Source organism: Platichthys flesus, chromosome 22, assembly GCF_949316205.1.
Source record: "Platichthys flesus chromosome 22, fPlaFle2.1, whole genome shotgun sequence".
NCBI lineage: Eukaryota > Metazoa > Chordata > Actinopteri > Pleuronectiformes > Pleuronectidae > Platichthys > Platichthys flesus.
The window spans coordinates 6,148,693-6,170,070 of NC_084966.1; the positions used below are offsets into that span (position 1 = coordinate 6,148,693).

Here is a 21,378-nt window from a genome sequence, read left to right on the forward strand (position 1 = left end):
AGCTCCTGCCTACCTGGCCTCCAATCTGAACTATGTCTCAATAACATTCAATGCCTTATAGTTCATAAAAGATTGCTCAATCACTTGTTATTTATTGAGAACTGAACACTTAATGTCAGTTAATCTGCCACATCAGGACTGTTTGGGGGTGGTTTAAAAGCGTCCTGGCGACATAAACAACTCTTTATTTGTCTATGACAATCTGCGTTTTATGAGCTCTTTTCTTGTAAACACCCCCCCCCCCCCCCCCAACACACACACACACACACATACACTTCTGGCAAGAAACCACATTCGGTGACAGAGAAAACATATAAATATAGACAACACCCATGATTTGTGAGTTTTCTTGAACCCGAACAACAAATCCCATGAAGCAGCCAAAACCAATAACGTTTTAGCCCCTCTCTCTCTCTCTCTCTCTCTCTCTCTCTCTCTCTCTCTCTCTCCAATTTACAACTCTTCAATCCTGCATGATAAAGATCAGAATCTTTTAAAAGCCGATCACAAATATCCAAACAGCTGAGAACTGTCATTTTTGGCCAACAGGAGGTTTTGGTGCATTTGCCGGGGGGACTATTTTCAGCAGGGGATTAATCCACATTTGGTGCTCTAGTGAGCATTTGGGGCAGCAGGACGGTTTGTGTGTGTGTGTGGGAGTTCAAATAAAGTAGTGTGTGTTTGTGTGTTTGCGTGTGGATGAAGTTAGATGTCACCAACGGGGTCACTGGTGTGTGTCAGGACAACAATTGAGATTCTAGTTGCAGAGGAATAAGCTGCAATTTAACGATTTTTATCAATAATTGATTGTTAATGATTTGGTCTTTTAATGGGATTTGCTGACAGTAGTATTGATATAAAATAAGGGAACTGTGTTTATAGAGCTTTTCTTTTTTATTATTGAACTCTAAAAGCGCTTTACAGTACAAGGCACAGTCTCCCATTCACACACACTCTTATATGGCCACCGTATTTCTATCAACACCATTCATTCAAGTTTTATTCAGGGCCAACTTCGACTCAGGAGGAGGAGATGCTTGCCCATTAACAGGGAGGTTGTTGGTTTGATTCCTGGGCTCCTCTTGTCTGCATGTGTCTAATTTTTGCAACAACAGCTCCCGATTCAGATCAGGTGAAATCTCTCAAAACATAAGGTCTGTCTCCTCTTTGCTGTCTGATCTGAAGTCTCTTGTTCCGCCTGTATTCACACCCGGGAGCTCTGCGGTACAACCACCAGCCTGTCAACCGGAGCGGTTGACATTCGGGTCCATCAAGCTTCCTCAAAGTTTGTGTTAAAACCACAGCTGCTGCTGCTGCTGCTGCTGCTGTGAATTCAGTTTTTCTCTTCTTCTTGGATCGTTCTTGGACCGTGCTACAGAAAACGATTTTCAAATAGATTTTTCTTTGCAAAGACGGAAAAAAAAGGGGGCAACATTTCATCGTCATTAGTGAACATGTATTTCCTCAGTAGCTGTTTGAAATGTTAAAACTAATTTTGCCTTTGGTCTTATTTATAGTCCTTGTTGTTTGAGTGGTCGGAGGATGGTGTAAAAATATCCTGCACATGTTTCCCCCTCCTTATCCTACAGGAGAAAGTAGGCCAGCCTTATTGAAGCAGATTCAGGAGCAGCATGAAGGCTTAATGCAGATAGATCCATGCCCATGTATTGATATGCATACTGCCTTTTAACAAGTTGAAAGGCAAGTAGAGATAATATGCAAATCAGGAAACCGCATTGACTGATGGTGATGGCGGTTGCGCTGATGGGTTTGATCGCACATCCCACTGCTCCACTGGGAGGGAGCGATGAGGGGAATGTAAATACGCAGGAGTTTCCTCAGCGGCTTTCATCTTTTGTTTCCTCTCAGACTCGGGAGGCCACTCGGCCCAGATGACCACGTACTCGGACAGCGGGTACCAGGACAGCAGCGTCAGCTACTACAGCAACCAGAACGTGGTGCGTTCGGAGCCCCGGGCCTCGATATCGAGGAGCCCGAGGGCGGAGGGCCAAGCCTCCGGGCAGGTAGGGTCACACCACTAGTCACATGATCTTCATCACCAGATGTCCTGAAGTCTTCCTCCTTATAAGTCCTTAAAACAATTGATTTGTAACATCTCACAATCCAATCCAGTCTTACCTTTAAATCGCTCCGACTCAAACTGTATCAGCTAATGATAACACGCTGCCTTGCGCGACAGTAGAAGCAGGAGTGACAGATAATGGTGAGCCCATTCGAATTCCCTTGATTTATTCCACACCCAGCAGCCTCGCTGGATGGGTTGACATGTCTCGGCTCTTAATTTCCCTCCGCGGCGTTCCAGGCGTGGATGGATTAAGGCGCCACATATCAGCATCCAGTTGCTCAGGCTGTAATTGAGGGGCAGTTTTACATTTGGTAATGGGGATTAAAAAGCAAATATTTGTCACCATAAATATGAAATGTTCTGTCAAGTCTAATGAATTTAGACATTTATTCAAAGGCAAGTTGAGTTACTCCGACAGACGATAAGGATAATGATGCCCTCCGTCAGACGTGATGAAGCACCCTGCCTCAGAGTGTCTTCTTACTGGTAATTGGCAGGTGTATTTGCAAATGGAAGCAGCACGGTGAACACACGCTAATGTTTTAGGGTAATTTAATAATGACAGTGGAGATTTAATTTAATTTCACAAAGTTTGGAGCAGTAGGTGCTTGGCTGTCGTGATTAAAGCGGGTTCACTTCTTCTGTATGATTCCTATTATTCTGTTCATTGCTTGTTTTTATAGGTAACGATAGATTTTCTGATAAATATTACTGATCTATTGATAAGTAGGGGATTGTGATGCATTTACATTAAGTTATTTCCTTAAACGGTTTTGTGCTTATTCTTCAATTCGTTTTTAAACTCTAAATTCTCCTTTATCATTGAGTTTGTTTTTTCTGTAATGAGCCTACTCATGTGTGTCGGCCTCCATGCATTTTCCTCGACATTAAACACATGCTTAATAGCGTACATGATTTAATTTCAATGGTATTTGCACAAGCATAACGACCTGTGGAAATAAAAAGGGCATTTTACGAAGCTTTAATAAAAACAGATGCCTTCATTAACATACAATTGGTGTTATTTGTCACGTTTACAGTCTCTAGAAGCTGTAATTTGTCTCCCCTCTTCTCTGCAGGCATCCAGCCGGGTGTTGCGGAGGATGTCCTCCCTCCCCTCCAGGAGCCAGTCTCCTGGCGGTGGCACCGCCGGCACTGTGTCGCCCTCCCGCATCTCCCTGCGCACATCCCAAGGCAGCACCTACGACTCGCCCATCCTCTCCGAGCCCAAACCTCTGGCTGCCGTGTTTGCCGGCACCGCGATGCCGCCCTCCTGCCCGTCACCCACCTCACCGACCGGCGGCATACAGGCCCTGGGTCTTGGGGGAATAGGTGTCTTAGGAGGAGGAGGCAATGGCGGGCGCCTGGGCTCCACCCTCTCCCTGGTGGAGGGGAGGGTTTTGACGGGGTCCCCGCTGCGCTCGGGGATGATGGCGGTGCCGCAGCACTACGGCTCCACACTGCCCAGACAGAGCCAGCCGCTGGCCTACGGAGCTGACCCGTACGGCCTGTACCAGAGGAGCGCACTGCCCCGCCCCGACAGCCTCATAGGTCAGTCAGACATTTACATATCCTGCTGTCTGTTGGTGTGGTCCACATTAGACATCAATCCACTCAAACTCCCATCCTCTCGCTCTTGTTTGAAATGGATTTCCCAGATGTTCCTGTATTTTTCTGCACATGTAAAACATCGTGTCGGTATTTAGCACGCGTCTATAATTAATGAGACAACATCCAGATCCATCAGCGGCGCTTCCCCAACCTTTTGGGCTTGGAAGCCCTCCAGTGAGAACTGCACTTGCCAAGCCTCATCTCAAGTGTCACACATTCTCACCTCTAATCTGTCTCGTTTGATCAAGTGTCCCGGGCCTGGAGATGCTAAACTGCACAGCAGCTCACAAAGAGGCAAAGATTATGCATAGTTTTGAAATATTACATTCAGGTTTTTGTAGAACGCTTCAGTTCGATGGCAATCTGTCATAAAACTGTCACAGATCCATAAATATGTATAGAATAAACTGAATATATATGCATAAGTATCTATATTATTGGATTGGAGCTGTGGAAGGTGATAAAATGAGCAGTTTCTGTTGTGTGTAAATGGTTTTAAAAGTTAAACTTCTGGGATCCACAAATTTAGCCTCCTATTAATGGTGTTTTGATATCGTACCACTTTACACATAGCCGTGGACGACTTGTATGAGTGAACATAATAAAAGTCGGGGAGGTCACTTTGCATCGTGGACGGCTGCAGGGTTAAATCCAACCAGGTCAAAAACATCTGGACCAGAAGAGTTTCCTTTGAGCAGCTCACAGTTCTGCAGTAAACAAAAAAAGATGAGTGTTTGCAACAGTGTGTTCTCAGCAAACTCTTGTGAATAAACAAAGCCATGCTCCGGAGCCTGGCTCTACATCTTATTCTCTGTATGTATTCAACATGCAATATTAAGTATCTACCTCTGTAGATTTAATAACCTTTCCTGTTTGGGGGGGGGGGGGGCGGGGGGGGACTCAGCACAGCTCCCTGTATCTCCGGGAAGCAGCGGGAATCATTAAATAAAGCCGAGTGTTGAACAAAATGACTTTCATACAACTGCAAGCTTGGCAGAGATTTTATCTTGCAGGGAGTCGATTTCATGGAGTTTTTTTTTTGTGCACTGGCAGATGATGCCGCCTGCTTTGATGGAATTGTACATTGATGCACGCCGGTGCGGAGGAACAAGGATTCTAATCTTTCTTTTGTACCAGGTAGATGTTTTGAGCTCGGGCTCGACGTGAGCTTTTAGGTGCCGGGTGTGATTGATGTGCGGCAGCGTAAAGGAAAACAAATCAGAGTGAGAGAGAGAGAGAGGGATCTACGGTATGAAAGAGCATGATACCAGTGGATCACAGCTGTTTAAGTGCTTCCACTACATTTTCCTCTTGTTTCCTGTAGAGAAAGTGTCCTGCAGCTGCATCATAAGTCCACACTCGGTTGCACATCGGCAATTCATTATTTAAACACAAGCAAACATGTAGCGATGTCTTATTAATAGGCTCCGACATACCAAGTAGCTCATTTCACAATAGACCCTTTTAAAAGCACTAATCGCCTAGTAAAAGGTTAATAATACGATTTAATAGCTATAATCAGATTTAAGAGCATGTCATGTATTCTCACCAATGCTAATTCACCCGATAAATTAAGCTTGTGTTATATCATGTTAGTTTTCTGTTTATACATATACCAGCCAATGCCATCCATACCAATGTATATACGTTCATTGTAAGGCTAATTATGGCATTTTATAATAAAGTGTTGCTTGTTATATAACATGCATGAATTGTGTAGTAGAGACAGTAATGGTACAGATGATAAACCAAACAATTATTCAATGAACTGATTAAATGATAGGAAGATAAACCCATAGTCAAATAATGATTCATTGCAGCCACAGCAGCAACTCTGCACTTTTACAACCTTAGCTGCATTAAGCATCAACCAATAAGCAGGGTCGGTTTAGAGATTGCAAGTTTATCCTTCAGGGCTGCAACTAATCTTATTTTCCCCTATTGATTAATCTGACTTGTTCGTGTTTTGATGAATAATCATCTGTGATTAATGATTCTTTAAGTAGTGAAAAATGGCTGCACGTGTTTTGTGTTTATCTCTAAAGATATTCAATGGACTGAATGATGGAAAACAGAGAAAAGCAATAAATACATCTTCATATATTTAAACCTTTAAGTTGTTTACTTAGCAACAGCTATAAAAATACACACAGCGCATTCAATAAATTAAATGACATCACCATTTAAACCAACTGCAAAAATACAACAATATATACCAAAGAACAAGTGGCACTCTGGTTATTGATGATTTCAAATTTATTATACCTTTTTTTTTTGTGTGAGTCTACACTCAAAAATAAGTTTGATTTGGTTTGTGGTTTAATCTAAATTATCTGTCAATCGATTTATCATCCAGGACCATTTAGCCTTCGTTGATTGGTTGAGGCCGAGTAATTTAAGAAGGGATTATTCCTGTACTGCAGTTCAGTGTCATCAGGGTCTCGCTGGTGTCAAAACATTTAACCTTAACATCGGAAACCTTTAAGAAAATCAAACCTCGTCGTGTTTTATTAACCCATCATCATCATCTACACGCTGCTGTGTGGCAGGTGGAGGATCATATAGGAGTGGTGCTGATGCTGCGGCGACTCATCCCTCCGTCCCGCCCCCTGTCACTTCACTTAGCCGCTCCCACTGACCCATATAGGGTTGTTTCCATCACAAAGCCCCCGGGGGGAGCATCAGCATGTGATTATCAGCTGATGGCAACTGAAAAGCTTTATAATGCCGCGATCAGAGCTTGGCTGCTTTAGTCTACTTCCATATGATGCGTGTCCATGTGTGTTTCTCCATGCAGCTGTGTGCGCATCAGGAGAAGAGGGATGTTTGTATGCATGTATATGTGTGTGTGTGTGTGTGTGTGTGTGTGTGTGTGTGTGTGTGTGTGTGTGTGTGTGTGTGTTGGCCGACGCAGTGAACTGAGCGAAACGCCTCCTATACAGCCGAGTCGCTTTCATCCGGCTGTGCTGCTAAGTGGCCTAACACGTCGCTTTAAGTCCTTATTCCCAGTTATCTGCAGATCTGACATAATCCCAGATTACATGAGGGAGATAAGCGATAGATGGATATATACGAGATTAGGCTATTACTGATCAGCAACACTCGTAGCTTAGGTAGTGAAACCTGGTGAGCAGCCAAAACAAAACAACGTAAGCTGCAAGAGGATCTGTTTTTTTTTTTCTTCATAAATTGCAACGTCACCACCAGGTTGAGGTTTCGATTTCAAATAATAGTAATATTGCAGGGATTTGCTCTATATTATAACAGCTGTAAAACTCTAAATATCAGGTGTGTACGGGGCCATTTACCTAATACTAACTGTCCAGAAGGAAAAAAGAAATGTGATATTAATAACAACTGAGTCTTTTTGCTTGTCATGGTCAGACATTATTCTGATCCTCGCTAGGTGAGGCTGTGAAAAACAAGATCTCGGCCAACACCACATGCCCTAACGCCGACTCATCCCAGCTGCTGTTGTGCTGGTGAGAAGCACGACGGCCACTCGCCATCTTCCCCGTGCGTGCGCCCTGCCGTTGTCGTCAGCAGCGACTCCAGCGATCAGAGCCGAGGCTTTTTCCATCCTCCAATCTCACAGCAGATCAGTTCAAAGAGCGCTCTAATTATAAAGAGGCTGGAGGGCACGAGGGGGGGCAGCCGCAACGGATCTGAAGCGCACAATATGCACAGAGCGCTGGTGATGACAGAGCCGTTTCCTCACTGCAGCTCTTCTGCTGATTTACATATTTTTCTTTTCTAATGAACACGAACAAAACGGGACAGTCTCTCGACGGCCAGGCACGCTCCTTTGGAAGGACACACGAACGTGCACAGTCCTGTTGTATGTGGACCTCTGTTAGATAACTTTACACATTCTATTCATATTCATGTTCACAATTTGAAGTACTGCTATTAAGTGAAAAGGTTTCCGTGCTGTAATGGTCAGAAAACACTGTCCATTCCTGCAGCTCCTCTTTTCAGCCTCTGTCTGAAACAATCGGTAAAGCGATTGGAAACACAGAAAAATGTGCATGTCTTTCGAGTTTATGATCAAACTCTTTAAACTGGTTGTTATTTAACACCATTATGGATTGCATTACAACTGCCCATCTGTGTTTGTACCTTTAAATGATCGTGGACGCCAGTGCTGCTTTGTTTTTAAGATCAATTAAAACTAATTTAATCGGCTCCGCTCGTCAATATCTCCTTTCGTTTTGTTGCCGTCTAAGTATTTTGTCACGCTTGTTTGAACCTTCAGGGCTCCACAGCTCGTACGCCGGCCACGTGGGGCAGATCGATCCAGAGCTGAGGGCGGTGTTGTCTCCAGACTGCCACATGACGCCCGTCTTCGATGAGCGATCCTTCCACAGCCCTCTGTACCATAGCCCCTCCAACGACCCCCAGGGCTCCCTCTACAGGACAGGTATTGCAATCACACAGGTTCTTCCCGACAAGCGACGGAACAGGACTGTTTAGCTGCTTTAGTATCGTCATGATTGAAGATTATCGCTCTAAAAAAATCTGTGGTGGGAAAATGGAAATCACAGTTTACAGCGACAGCAAACTGTTGTTGTTACCGCTCCCTGAGGTCCGAACTTAATTAGGCTGAAACCTTTCATGTAGCCTGCCGCTTCTTAATGGAAGCCTTGGCAGAGTACTTTCAAGCTGAGAGCTCGGTGGGGTTTGATAGTGGAGGATCTGAGGAATCGTTTTGCTTTCGTTTAAGACGAGACGTTAAAACAAAAGACGTTTTGTATCAAGGATTTCAAACCATCTTCTGCTCATTTAATCACTTATAACATGGTATGATTTTCCCTTTCTGTTTGACCTGGGCTGTGTTTTGATCTGCAGCCCTGACGCTGCTTTGCCTGGTTTCTTTCCCCTCAGGCATGGGGACACTCCCGCGGACCACAAGCCATGGAAGCCACACGCTGCCATACCAAAGAAGCAGCTACGGGCTGAGCACTGCAGCTCTGTACGTCGACTCCTACAGGGCGCCCGGCGAGCCCGGCTACTCGCACCGGCACTCGGGTCTGATGGACCGGGCTGCTACACGCACCCCGTCCATCGAGAGCATACATAAGGACCCTAGGTATGCACATAAACACACAGGCAACGTCCACACTAATACGATTTAATTTCAATACACCGATTTAATTTTGAATCTCCATCATGCACACGTTCCTCTTTCTCTCCGATCAGGGAGTTTGCCTGGCGTGACCCCGAGCTGCCAGAGGTCATCCACATGCTGCAGCATCACTTCCCCTCCGTCCAGGCCAACGCCGCCGCCTACCTGCAGCATCTGTGTTACGGGGACAACAGGATCAAGGTGGAGGTAAGGTGACCGGACACACAGGACAGACATGACTCAGTCCTCAGGTGGAGGGAAGGGCTTCCTCACCCAAAGGTTTCACTCCTGAACAAGGAGAACTTACGAATGCACTGAAAATGAAATGATATATTATGATTAATTAATATATACGTACATCTAAAATGGATCAAGAATAATTACATTTATCTAAATTCTTGATATTTTTGAAAAAGTGATTGTGTTGCTCACTAACGCTCCAGCAGATGTCCCCTGTTGTGTCTGTGTACATCAACTCTGAGCTTTTAATTAGCCCTTCGGAGTGGCCTGGACCCGCGCCTGCTCATTTAGTCAGAGGGGAAGGTTCCCGGTGATGGTTTGAAGACGGAATGAGAGGCAGACTGGGAGCATCTGCTGCTCTCCTGAGACCAGTTTGTTTATCGAGATGACACAGGGACGTTTTTGAACATGTCACAGCGACGCTCTGCAGGAAAGATGTCATCGCCACATTAATCTTTTCTTTTTGCCTCTCAAAACTGCCTGGAAGCTTTGTCAGTTTGCTATAATAGTTTGTGTTGGAGATTTAAATTGGAATTTTTAGACCCTCAACTGCTTGCTATCCATAATCACCTGAAATAAACCAGAGGATAAAACTGAGTCATGTTATTTGAATTAAAACATTTTTTTATGGGAAATGACTGGTGCCATGGAATTAATGATCAGAAGCAGATATATTGATGATTGACATAATATTTCTCACTATATGTTCTCATTATTTCCTTCCAGAATTTATCAGGATTCAATAAAACAGCTGCATTGATTCTATAACTGTGTTCATTATTAAAAAGAGCTTCTCATCGGGAGTGTGAAGCTGTTCTGAAGGTGACCTCCTGTGGATCTGTCAAAACATGATTTGTGACAGTGACGCTCATCCCTTTGAATTTGAGAGACATGAATCCAAAAGTGACTGGCTGCAAAATGCATTTTCCGTTTCCCCCCCTCTCCGTTTCTTTCACATGATTAAATTTTGTTTCTGTGATCTGGAATTGGAGGAGGGGAAGCGCTCTGCTCCGAGTCTAAATGTGTCCTGCGACGTCTGGCTGCAGCAATTTGATGCACGATGGTGATGAACATTGGCCACAGCTTCGAATGCACAGAATAAAAATTGATCATATTAAAGTCTTGAGGACCCAAGAGACAGGTGTATGTGTCTGGTCATGTAGCTCAGTCTGTTAGAGGATAGACTTGCAAACCAAAAGGCCTGGGTTTGATTCTTATGAAAGTCCATCCTTTAACAAGCGGAGCTACTTGACCAGAGACACACAAGCCTACTTCTTTGAGTTCTCAAGTCCTTCTCACTGAGAGTGAGTGGAATTATGACGTTATACACATGAAAGACTTGAGAACCCAAAGAAAGACACTTGTGTGAGTCTGGTCAAGTAGCTCAGCTTCTTAGAAGATGGAATCTCATAAGAATCAAGCCCACCACTTAAGACTGCTGAGTCCATCCTGTATCACACTGAGCAGCTTGGTCACGATAAAGAACGTTCTAGGTCCAAAGCTCATTTAACTAGTTTTCTCAAGTGAAAATGCACTATACATATAGAACGTCCGTTACTCACATTCCCTCGTCATCCTCTAGCATAGAGGAAATGCTATAGGTCTCGATAGCACAATGTTCTTGGTTCAAAACCCGCTAAAGTTACCTTTTAAGCTCTCTTGTGAAAATTGTACTCTACATATAGAACATCCGTTAAAGCTATTCCATTGTCCTTCTGTAGTGTGGGGGTAATTCTAAAGGTCTTTGGATCAGAAGGTTCTTGGTTCAAATCTGACATTAGATAGTTTTCCATTCTCACATACTCCATGCAATAAAAAAAAAAAAGTCTTAACTAAATTTTGAAGAAAGCAAAGACAATCGTCCAGCCCAGGGCTCAAGTCTCTCAGTTGGAGGATGTACTGATACGTCTGAGAATGTGGGTTCAAATAGTCAAACCTTCAAAGAAACCTCAAGCAGGTGTCTGATGCAATGGCTTAGACGGTTAGAAGGTTGACCCGTAAATTGTAGGCCATGGGTTCAATTCTTGCATCAGCCAAGTAATTTTCAATGCCCAAACCCAACGCAAATAGTCAAAGGTTCAAAGAAAGCATAAATGATTGTCCGTTTGCATGGCTCAAATGGTTAGAAGCCTGCCTCATATACCCTTGGACCCGGGTTCAAGTCTCTCAGTTAGAGGATGTACTGATACATTGGACAATGTGGGGTCAATATTTACATGCTGCAGTAAATTTATCAAGATTACCATACCATGTGTAAAGATAAGTCATTTAGCATAAAAGCTTTTTTACAAAGATTAAATAACATATCTGTTTTACCTTCTACTCTACCTCTCCTATATTGACCTCCTCCTACTCTTTTTACTAATCTCATCCTGTATGATCAGATTAACACACACACTCACACACTCACACTCCACACAGCATACAGCACACACTCATACTCATACTCACTCAGACACACACAACAAACCTCATACACACCTTGTGAGCATGTGTGCCACTCTGACTACTCTGACATTTATTATTTTTTTTTTTTATTTTTAATTATTAGAATTTATTAGTTTACCACCTCCTCCCTTTAAAAAACCCTCCCATTAAAAACTCCTCCCACTCTGACTATTAACTCCTCCTACTCTGACTATTAACTCCTCCTATTCTGTAAACCACATCCTCCCACTGTGACCCACTTTCTCTCCTTACGATATGTCATTCACCAGCTACTCGTGCAGGGTTCGAACAAGCCTCTCCTGGACTGGCCGGCCGGCTCCATAGCCGGCACACAAAGCCCCCACGCCACCGAGCATCGGCAGTCTCAACTTCTCTCCTGGCGTTTTTAACTTTACACTTGTTATGTCAATCTTGATAAATTTACTGCAGCACATAAATATTGAACCGACATATCAGTAAATCATCTACCTGAGAGACTTGAACCCAGGTCCAAGGGTCTATGAGGCAGTTCTTCTAACCATTTAAGCCATGAAACTGGACAATTGTTTTTGCTTTCTGTGAACATTTGACAATTTGGGTTGGGGCATTGAAAATTGTTTGGCCGACGCAAGAATTGAACCCATGGCCCACAATCTAAGGGTCAACCTTCTATCCGTCTGAGCCACTTCAGTAGACAATCAGCCTGTGGGACTTGGCTCCTGAATGTGGTTCAAATTGAAAATTGTTTAGCTGAAGCATGAATTGAACCCATGGCCACAATCTACGGGTGAACCTTCTAACCACCTGAGCCACTGCATCAGACACCTGCTTGAAGTTTCTTTGAAGGTTTGACTATTTGAACCCACATTCTCAGATGTATCAGTACATCCTCTAACTGAGAGACTTGAGCCCGGGGACAAGGGTCTATGAGGCTAGCTTCTAACCATTAGAGCCATTCAGCTGGACATTGTATTTGCTTTCTTCAAAATTTAGGCCTTTTTTTATTTCATGGAGTAGGCACGAATGGAAAACTGACTAATGTTAGATTAGAACCAAGAACCTTCTGGACCAAAGACCTTTCGCATTACCTCCACACTACAGAAGGACAATGGAATACTTTTAACGGACACCAATATGTTGAGGACATGTTCACAAGAGGACTTAAAAGGTAACTTGAGCGGGTTTTGAACCAAGAACATTGCGCTATGGGGACCTATAGCCTTTCCTCTACGCTACAGAAGGATGATGGAATGGGAGTAACGGACGTTCTATATGTATAGTGCATTTTCTCTTGAGAAAACTAGTTAAATGAGCTTTGGACCCAGAACGTTCTTTATCGTGACCAAGCTGCTCAGTGTGATACAGGATGGACTCAGCAGTCTTAAGTGGTGGGCTTGATTCTTATGAGATTCCATCTTCTAAGAAGCTGAGCTACTTGACCAGACTCACACAAGTCTCTTTCTTTGGGTTCTCAAGTCTTTCATGTGTATAACGTCATAATTCCACTCAGTCTCAGTGAGTAGGACTTGAGAACTCAAAGAAGTAGGCTTGTGTGTCTCTGGTCAAGTAGCTCCGCTTGTTAAAGGATGGACTTTCATAAGAATCAAACTCAGGCCTTTTGGTTTGCAAGTCTATCCTCTATAGCACGGGTTCTCAAACTTGTCAACCGGGGACCCCCGAAATAACGGTGCCAGAGACTGGCGACCCCCACCGACCCTGGATGTGTTATATAATGTTGCACACAGCCACGCACACGCACTATTAGGCCTTTGCAAACACAGCAGACAGTTTGGTAGACAGCAGACTCTAAGGTTTACTTGACCATGGCCACCAGAGTACTGACACACTTTCAGCTGCTGCTAACTTTTAAAGCGAGTGTGTAACTTCCTCTTTCCTCTTGGTCCCTGGTCTGCAGGTGTCTCACCTGGGCGGCATCCAGCACCTGGTGGACCTGCTCGACAACAAGGCGGCGGAAGTTCAGAAGAGCGCCTGCGGGGCCCTGAGGAACCTGGTGTACAGCAAGGCCACCGACAACAACAAGGTAGCGCTGCGGAACTGCGGCGGCGTGCCCGCGCTGCTGCGACTCCTCCGGAAAACCACCGACAACGAAGTGCGCGAGCTGGTTACTGGTACGTCAAGTCGGGTTACATTAATGGCTTTCTCCCAAACTAAGATGAATACATTTCCTACCACTTTAAACACTTTTACACCTTTAACAAAAAAATGGTGGTTGTATATCACTTGCCCCGCCCCTCTTCCCAATAAGCCAATCGGCTGCATTATGATGAACAGGAAGCACATGGAGCCAATCCCTGCACATGCTTATAAGAAGCACTTAAGAGACCTTATCTAAACCTTACTCTGGGGCAAGATTGCAAGACTTTTGAAGCTGTTTTTTTTTATCAGATTAAATCAGATTTAACACACTTGCAATTTCTATTTGAGTGAATGTAGTCGTGGCTCTGTCCCCATCTCTTCAACCGGGATCCTGGATTTGTCAGCCTGAAATCTCTGCCCGAAGGCGTAACCATGGCTGCCAAGTGGCGAGATGTGTCTTAAAGTCTTGAATTTGTGTCTTTAAATAATACAAATGTGGGAAAAGTTTGCATCTGTACATTTGTATTACAATACGTATATATAGACGATCATAAAATACTTGTAGGCTACTTTTCTTCTTTACTCCCCGAGGGGTAGATTCAGGTGAAAGCTGCACGCGTGTCGACAAAAACAGATTCTGAATGCAAAATGCAACTCGATGCATTGTGAGTGGGCGTTTGTTGTCTGGCTGGCAGTGTCTGAAAATGAATGTCGGCTGTTCTGTGGGAGGTGAGAACGGCGGCGGTGGCTTAAACAGTCGGTGCGCGGCGTCGACGGAACAGATCTCGGCACAGTCCCCGGGACAGATGCTAGAATAAAGTGCTTTGGAAACAGGATGCTGACGACTGTGCCTGCAGCCACACATACTTTTTAATACCAGGAGATGAAGCTGCTAGACGGAGCAGATACAGAGGAAAACATGGGCAAGGCCTCATACGGTTTTAAAACTCTGGGAAAGTCTGGATCCACCTTTTCCCCCTACATGAAGTACAATACTTGATATTCAGGTATATATCTGCAAATGTACAAATACAACAGCTTGTTTTTGCCTATTTTAAATGTTTAGGATGCACAAAAGTTTGATGTTGGAAACATTTCTCTGTGGGGGATTGCCCCAGTCACTCAACTTTTCTGACATCCTGCCAGTGTGGTACAAACTGGTCTCTCAAGCAATCACTTTCCCAGTGCACGTAACATCAGACTCGTGACAAAACTCCAATAAATAAAAAGACTGTAGAACTGAATATTATATTTTTTCTACTCGACAAACAGTTTTGGATGGAATAACATATTTGAAACCCCCCCATGCAGGTGTCCTGTGGAACCTCTCCTCGTGCGACGCGGTGAAGATGACCATCATCCGCGACGCCCTGAGCACGCTGACCAACACGGTGGTCATCCCCCACTCGGGCTGGAGCAGCGTCTCGCACCGCGACGACCACAAGGTCAAGTTCCAGTCGTCCCTGCTGCTGCGAAACACCACCGGCTGCCTGAGGTGAGGAGTCGAGCACAGAGTTCTGAACAGTTCAGAACTAATGATCAAATCTGCCATTCGTCTTGTTATTTATCAAAGTAAATAAGGAGCTTTAAGGAGCACGTTTTAACAAATTAATCAGCGCTTTGCTACATATTTATACAACTCCTTACAGTCAGATCTGTCCCAGTCCACATAAATCACTTCTCGTTTCCTCTTGAATACCCGGCGTGGCATTTAGCTCATTAAATTGATGTTCAGTTTTTGAAATGCAAGGGCAAATTTTGAATTTATTAGTCGTCGGCACTCCTGTTTTCCTGTCTGATCTCCATCGTGGTGAGTCTGTAAACCCACAGCACATTATCATGCTCGCACAATCCGTCAATGGGAGGCTCCGTCGTGTGGATTTAATGCAGGCGTGAAGGCTTCAGTGTGCATCTGATCACAGATCTTAAAAGAAAAGTACTGACTGGACGTTTCAGTTCGCAGCTCACGAAACACAACTGACCCGCGCAAAGCATCACACCCCCGACCGATCGCGAGTCAGTCTCTGCTGGAGGTTTCATGAGATAATATAGCATCATTAGATGACAGAAAGTAATATTTCACATGTAATTTGACTTTTTAGTCCCATTATTTAACATGGAGGAGGCAGTATAGGAGGCTATACTTGAGCCAGCCACCAGGGGGAGATTGAGGCCCTTCTACCGGAGGAATACAATTTCGGCAGCAGCAAATTCTCACATTGAAGAAAATAAAACCAGAAAATGTTTGAACGTTTTTGCTCTGAAAGTTGTCAAAGCAACACTACTGGCCCGATTATCCTTCTTCTTTATTGACTAATCAACGAAGCCAGGTTGAATTGCCTCATGGAAACACACAGACTCTAGTAGCAGAGATGCGACGTTGCAGCTTTGCTTGCATATAAATGCCAAGTGGAGCTTGAAAGCAGCGTCTAGTGAGTGAATCAGACAGCCGTGCTCTGCAGTCGCGGCCTCTGATTGGCCCACGGCTCGGCTAAATCAAATTACTTAAACCTGCTGAGTGGAGACTCCCCAGTTCAATTGGGCTTGAGAGGAACCGGTGTCGTCACCAAGTCGTAATCATCATCCATTTCCTCTGAGTGACTCTAAACAATGCTCCTGCTCACGTGAGCCTCCAGGCGTCTCTCTGCACTCCCACTGAAGGAGGCTGTAGATTGATGCTATAGAAATGCATTGTGGGAGTGCGGGGCCGTTGTGCAGTCGTCTCATGTCAGCTCTCCATTAGCAGCGGCTGAGGGTTCCTATTGGAGGATGGGCCCAATCCTTTACTGTATCCAGGCAGGTTTTCAGCCGCCCTGTGGGGGAATCCACGCACTGCAACTCACATCTCAATCTGTGTCCGTGTGTGTGTGTCTGCGTGCGTGTAAGGAACCTGAGCTCAGCAGGGGAGGAGGCGAGGAGTCAGCTGCGTTGCTGTGAAGGTCTGGTCGACTCCCTGCTCCACGTCCTCAAAGCCTGCGTCAACACCTCTGACTACGACAGCAAGGTGCTGCAAACCCCCCCCCCCCCCCCAATCACACACACAAACACGTGCACTTTCATTTACAGTGTCACTTGAACCTAAATCCAACTCAGAATGTGAACCATGTTATGAAAACACAATATGATCATATTTCAAGATACTGTTAATGTTGCTACTCTCACCATTACTATATTTTTAGTACTGGACCTATTATAACCAAGTAACTATGAATAGCACAGATTACATTTAAAAAGCAATTTGATTATAGTTGTATCATCAATGATTGCATGATTATAATTAGTATTTCCAGGTAATCACTAAATACAGAACCAGCTCAGTCCTATTTATTACAGTGATTCTATTTCCCTCCTTCTAGCGCCACCTGCAGGCTCACTCCTCCTTGTGTCCCCTCAGATTGTGGAGAACTGCATCTGCACCCTGAGGAACCTCTCGTACCGGCTGGAGGTGGAGATGCCCTCCTCACGTCTCCTCGGCAATCAGGAGCTCGACACCCTCCTGGGCTTCTCCTTTCCGGGCAAGGAGCTGGACTACCTCTGCTGGGGCAAGAGGAGGCGCGGCAGGAAGCGTGGCGGCTGGCCCGACGACAAGGTACAAACAGGGGGGTGTGGTGTTCATCACATGGAGGACCTTTAGAATTTATGGAGGAGGAGATGTTCCAGGGTCTTGATTGGAAGTGTGTTTGTGCAGTGGGACGACGGGGGGTCGATACCTGGCTTCTCCCAGCCTCTGAGAGGAGCCGAGCTGCTGTGGCACCCGATGGTGGTGAAGCCGTACCTCAACCTGCTAGCCGAGAGCTCCAACCCCGCCACGCTGGAGGGGGCCGCCGGGTCACTGCAGAACCTCTCCGCCGGAAACTGGAAGGTAAAGCATGTTATAGGCTTGAAATCTCTGCTTAAAATCTTTTAGACTATTGTCTTAATGGTAAATAATCATGATTGCATTCCGTCAAGTTAAAAGAAATTCCCCAATGAGACTCAAAACCTCAAATACTTCTAATAATCCTGAGTGGTGCATGATAAATGATTTTAACCTTCAAGGAAAGAAGCAAGAACCCCCCCCCCCCCCCCCACAGAAATCTATAATGTGAAATAACCAAAGAATCCGTGTGTGTGTGCAGTTTTCGGCGTACATCCGAGCGGCGGTGCGTAAGGAGAAAGGTCTGCCCATCCTGGTGGAGCTGCTGAGGATGGACAACGACCGGGTCGTCTGCTCCGTGGCCACGGCTCTCCGCAACATGGCGCTGGACAGCCGCAACAAGGAGCTCATAGGTCCAATCACACACTGAAACACACATGCACTCACACACACCCCCCCAGCCAACAGATTGATACCAGCTCGGGCTGAGAAAAGACCATTTTCACACTTCAGTGGGGAGCATCATCAGCTCATTGGAAATAGGTTTTCATATCAGAGGCCAGAATGACACCACGTCCATTCATATCAAGCAGGCTCAGGTTTGACAGAGTGAGAACATGTCGCCCCCTTGTGGACTAGAGTCGGTGGGAAATCATGAAGAAGTTTCCACATAAAACCAAGTCATTCATTGATGTGCCTGATATTCATATTTTGTATCATTACGGTACAATATTGTTTTGGTTTGCTCTCACAGTGAAAAAGCCACGGACTTCAACCTGCCCATTAGCAAACAGCAGACCGACCCAGTTAGAGAGCAGCTGGTGAACTTAATGGAGCATTTAGCAGCTAAGGAGGCAGATATTTCCCTCAGGAGAGGGTAGAGACCAAAAAACAGGGCTTAGAAATTGGGAAATATTTGACTGAACGTACTCGACACCACTCCAAATGAATGCTAATGGTTCTAGATAACCGAGCCGGGCTTTAAATATTCCCCTAAGTCCAAATCAAGACTTAATTTTGCCTCGTCTCCAACTGCAGGAAAGTACGCCATGCGCGACCTGGTGAACCGGCTGCCCGGCAGCAGCCCGTCGGTGCTGTCGGACGACACGGTGGCCTCGGTGTGCTGCACGCTGCACGAGGTCACCAGCCGCAACATGGAGAACGCCAAGGCTCTGGCGGACAGCGGCGGCATCGAGAGGCTGGTGGACATCAGCAAAGGGCGAGGGAAGGGGTAAGAAACAGCAGACGATCGTTGAACCTTTAAACTTTACTTTAAAAACATAAACCCTCGTGGAATCATTTTTCTGTGATGTTATATTTGTTCGCAGGTACTCGATGAAGGTTGTGAAGGCGGCGGCTCAGGTGCTGAACACACTGTGGCAGTACAGGGAGCTGCGGAACCTCTACAAACAGGTCAGTACCAGCACACAGATTCAACAGGAAACCAAAGCTGTAATGTGTCACGACATAATTCACATGTACTGTCGAACAATACTTAAACAATAAAAAGACACAGATGTAACCACAGACAGGATGTTAAACTCACATCTTATTTTGAACTGGGCCGATGTCCACTGTGTGCAGGACGGATGGAACTACACCCACTTCGTCACACCCGTCTCCACCCTGGAGCGAGACCGCTACCGCTCCCAGCCGACCCTGCCCACCAGCCCTCTGCAAATGTCTCCTGTTATCCAATCCGGTGAGTGTGGTCAAACCGACGGTCCCAGATCTTCTTATTCGACCTGTGGACAAGTGATGTTTAATGAGAAAAATATACTTTTGTGTTTTTTCCTCAGGTGGCAGTGCTACATCTTCTCCAGCGATGCTCGGGATACGAGGACACAGTTCAAACTATCAGAGGGCGCAGTCATCTATGCAACTCGACACTTATTACGGAGACAACAGTTTACACAAGCAGCAGTACACAGGTTTGCATTCATTAGCCTTTACTGATGACTGACCATGTACGGGCCCACTGGTGTTTTGGACTTATGTTTTTCTCCCATCTGTGCCCAGGGTCTGAGAAGAAAACACCGTATTTCATCGGGACATATTCTTCCCAGTCAGGGGAGGATCTGAGAAGATCCCAGGTTAGAACTTTCTCCATAAATATAGCCACATTTTCGTTGGTTGTCGTTTGATCATTAGTTTTAAGTCACATTTTATGCAAACGTGGCTCTAGCTTCTTAACCGACAGCATGTGCAGTGACACAGTCATTATTCCCTGCTCAATAAATCCCCTCTTTGTTCCGGTCCCAGCACCCAGAGCCATTCTACGACGAGCCCGACAGGAAGAACTACAACAGCTACAGAATGTACCTGTCGTCCCCGCAAGGCTTCGGGGAGGAGCAGTACGAGGACGAGCCGGTCCACCTGACCCCGTCCTCCCCCGACGGCTACGCCAGCCAGTCCCTCCGGTTCAAAGCCAACACCAACTACGTGGACTTCTACTCCACCACGCGGAGGCCTTCGAACAAGGCCAACAAGTTCACGGGCTCCCCTGACTCCTGGGTGTAGATACACGAGCGCGTACATCCAGCTTTGTCGTCTGTTCTTGTGGGTGTTTGTGTGTGTGTGGAGGGGGGTGGGTGGGGGGGGGGTGCAGTGGTGCTGAATGAAAGGTGGAGGATGCATGTGTGCAACTGTGTTGCAACTGTACTGACTGACCAGGGCGGTGTTTGCCATGTGCAGCTTTTGATTAAGTTGCAACATGTGTGCAATCATGCAGATAAATTCAAACTGTCAATTTATTTTTGATAGATTAGATGATAAAACTTAACAAATATTTAAAGTTTATTTAACCAATCAGCCATTTTTGACTAAATTGAAGATCAGATTGTTGCCCATGGTAGTGGTGTTGCAGAGCGCCTCCTGTTGAGTGCAGGTCGTTCAGAACTCCTCCCACGTCACTCTGACGCCTGTCACATGACCACCAGGGGGGGGGGGGGACCCTCACTGACACTCAGCTGTGAACGAGCCCTCAGAGGTTTCCAACGTGGGAACACATGAGTGAATTTTTTCAAAAGAGAGGTGAGGAACTGAAGTAAGTGCAGTTGCCCTTTGAATTAAAACTAAATCTCCAAACATATTTTTGACATTGGGTGGACAGGGTTTCATAAAATTAAACATGTTGAGCTTTTATCTGCATCATTGTGGATTTTGCGACGCGGAGACGGACGTAGTCAAAAGATGCTTTTGGAGAAAACCCGGCCCTGACCATGTTGTTCACCAGAGTGTTTGTTACCGTCAACCGGTTTTGTTTTTCTCTGCAGTAAAAGTGTGCAGTGCGTTGGCTCTATAACATAAACATCGTCCGCCAGCATCACGTTGAATGCAAGCGAAACAAGAAGTTATCCCAGCTCCTCAGCTTGGACAACTTCTGTTAAAAAAAATGTGACACCTGGGCCAAATAATAATTACCAGTAATTAAGAACACAGGAGGAAATTCTTAACTCTACAAATGACTTTTAAATATTATTCGACCCGGGTTTGGAGAAGAGAAACTCGTTAATGATAAGTGTCCTCACTCTCGGGGAACCCTTCAAGACTCAGAGAACCGTGGTTATGCCCTGTAACCCACCACTCTTCTGTATTGTTGGCCAACAAGTGCAGTATATCATAAAGTACGTGAACTATGTGACAAGAACATGTGAAAATCAATTTGTACAGATACAATGGTCTAACCGTCCTGTTACATTGTTGTATTGAATATGTAGAACTTTATATGTGATAGTGTGGAGAAGAGTTTTTCTATTATTTATCGATTCTTTTTATTAATTTACTCGTGACCCGACCAAAATACCCCACCTGTGTGTTCTGTCCAAAAACTGAAGATGACGATGATGTGCAATGTTACAGAGGGAGATGTGTGTATAGGGATTAAAGATTATATCATGACGACATCTGAAATCTCATTTTAAAAAAGACAAAAAA

The 21,378-nt window shown here is 45.2% G+C and overlaps 1 protein-coding gene across 2 annotated transcripts in view; it reads left to right on the forward strand.

Moving 5' to 3' along the window:
• The window catches only part of LOC133933820 (plakophilin-4-like), a 32,156-nt gene extending 10,814 nt beyond the window's left edge, over nt 1-21,342 (forward strand). For both annotated transcript variants that reach the window (XM_062381053.1, XM_062381054.1), the window contains exons 5-21: nt 1,870-2,024; nt 3,166-3,637; nt 7,953-8,117; nt 8,582-8,786; nt 8,897-9,029; nt 13,405-13,618; nt 14,898-15,081; nt 16,473-16,590; nt 16,981-17,175; nt 17,275-17,448; nt 17,705-17,855; nt 18,481-18,673; nt 18,771-18,855; nt 19,027-19,144; nt 19,242-19,373; nt 19,462-19,535; nt 19,705-21,342. In XM_062381053.1, the coding sequence (XP_062237037.1) occupies nt 1,870-2,024; nt 3,166-3,637; nt 7,953-8,117; nt 8,582-8,786; nt 8,897-9,029; nt 13,405-13,618; nt 14,898-15,081; nt 16,473-16,590; nt 16,981-17,175; nt 17,275-17,448; nt 17,705-17,855; nt 18,481-18,673; nt 18,771-18,855; nt 19,027-19,144; nt 19,242-19,373; nt 19,462-19,535; nt 19,705-19,962 (3,026 nt within the window). In that variant the 3' untranslated portion in view covers nt 19,963-21,342. The remainder of the gene's footprint in view (nt 1-1,869; nt 2,025-3,165; nt 3,638-7,952; nt 8,118-8,581; nt 8,787-8,896; nt 9,030-13,404; nt 13,619-14,897; nt 15,082-16,472; nt 16,591-16,980; nt 17,176-17,274; nt 17,449-17,704; nt 17,856-18,480; nt 18,674-18,770; nt 18,856-19,026; nt 19,145-19,241; nt 19,374-19,461; nt 19,536-19,704) is intronic.
• Nucleotides 21,343-21,378: the final 36 nt, after the last annotated feature.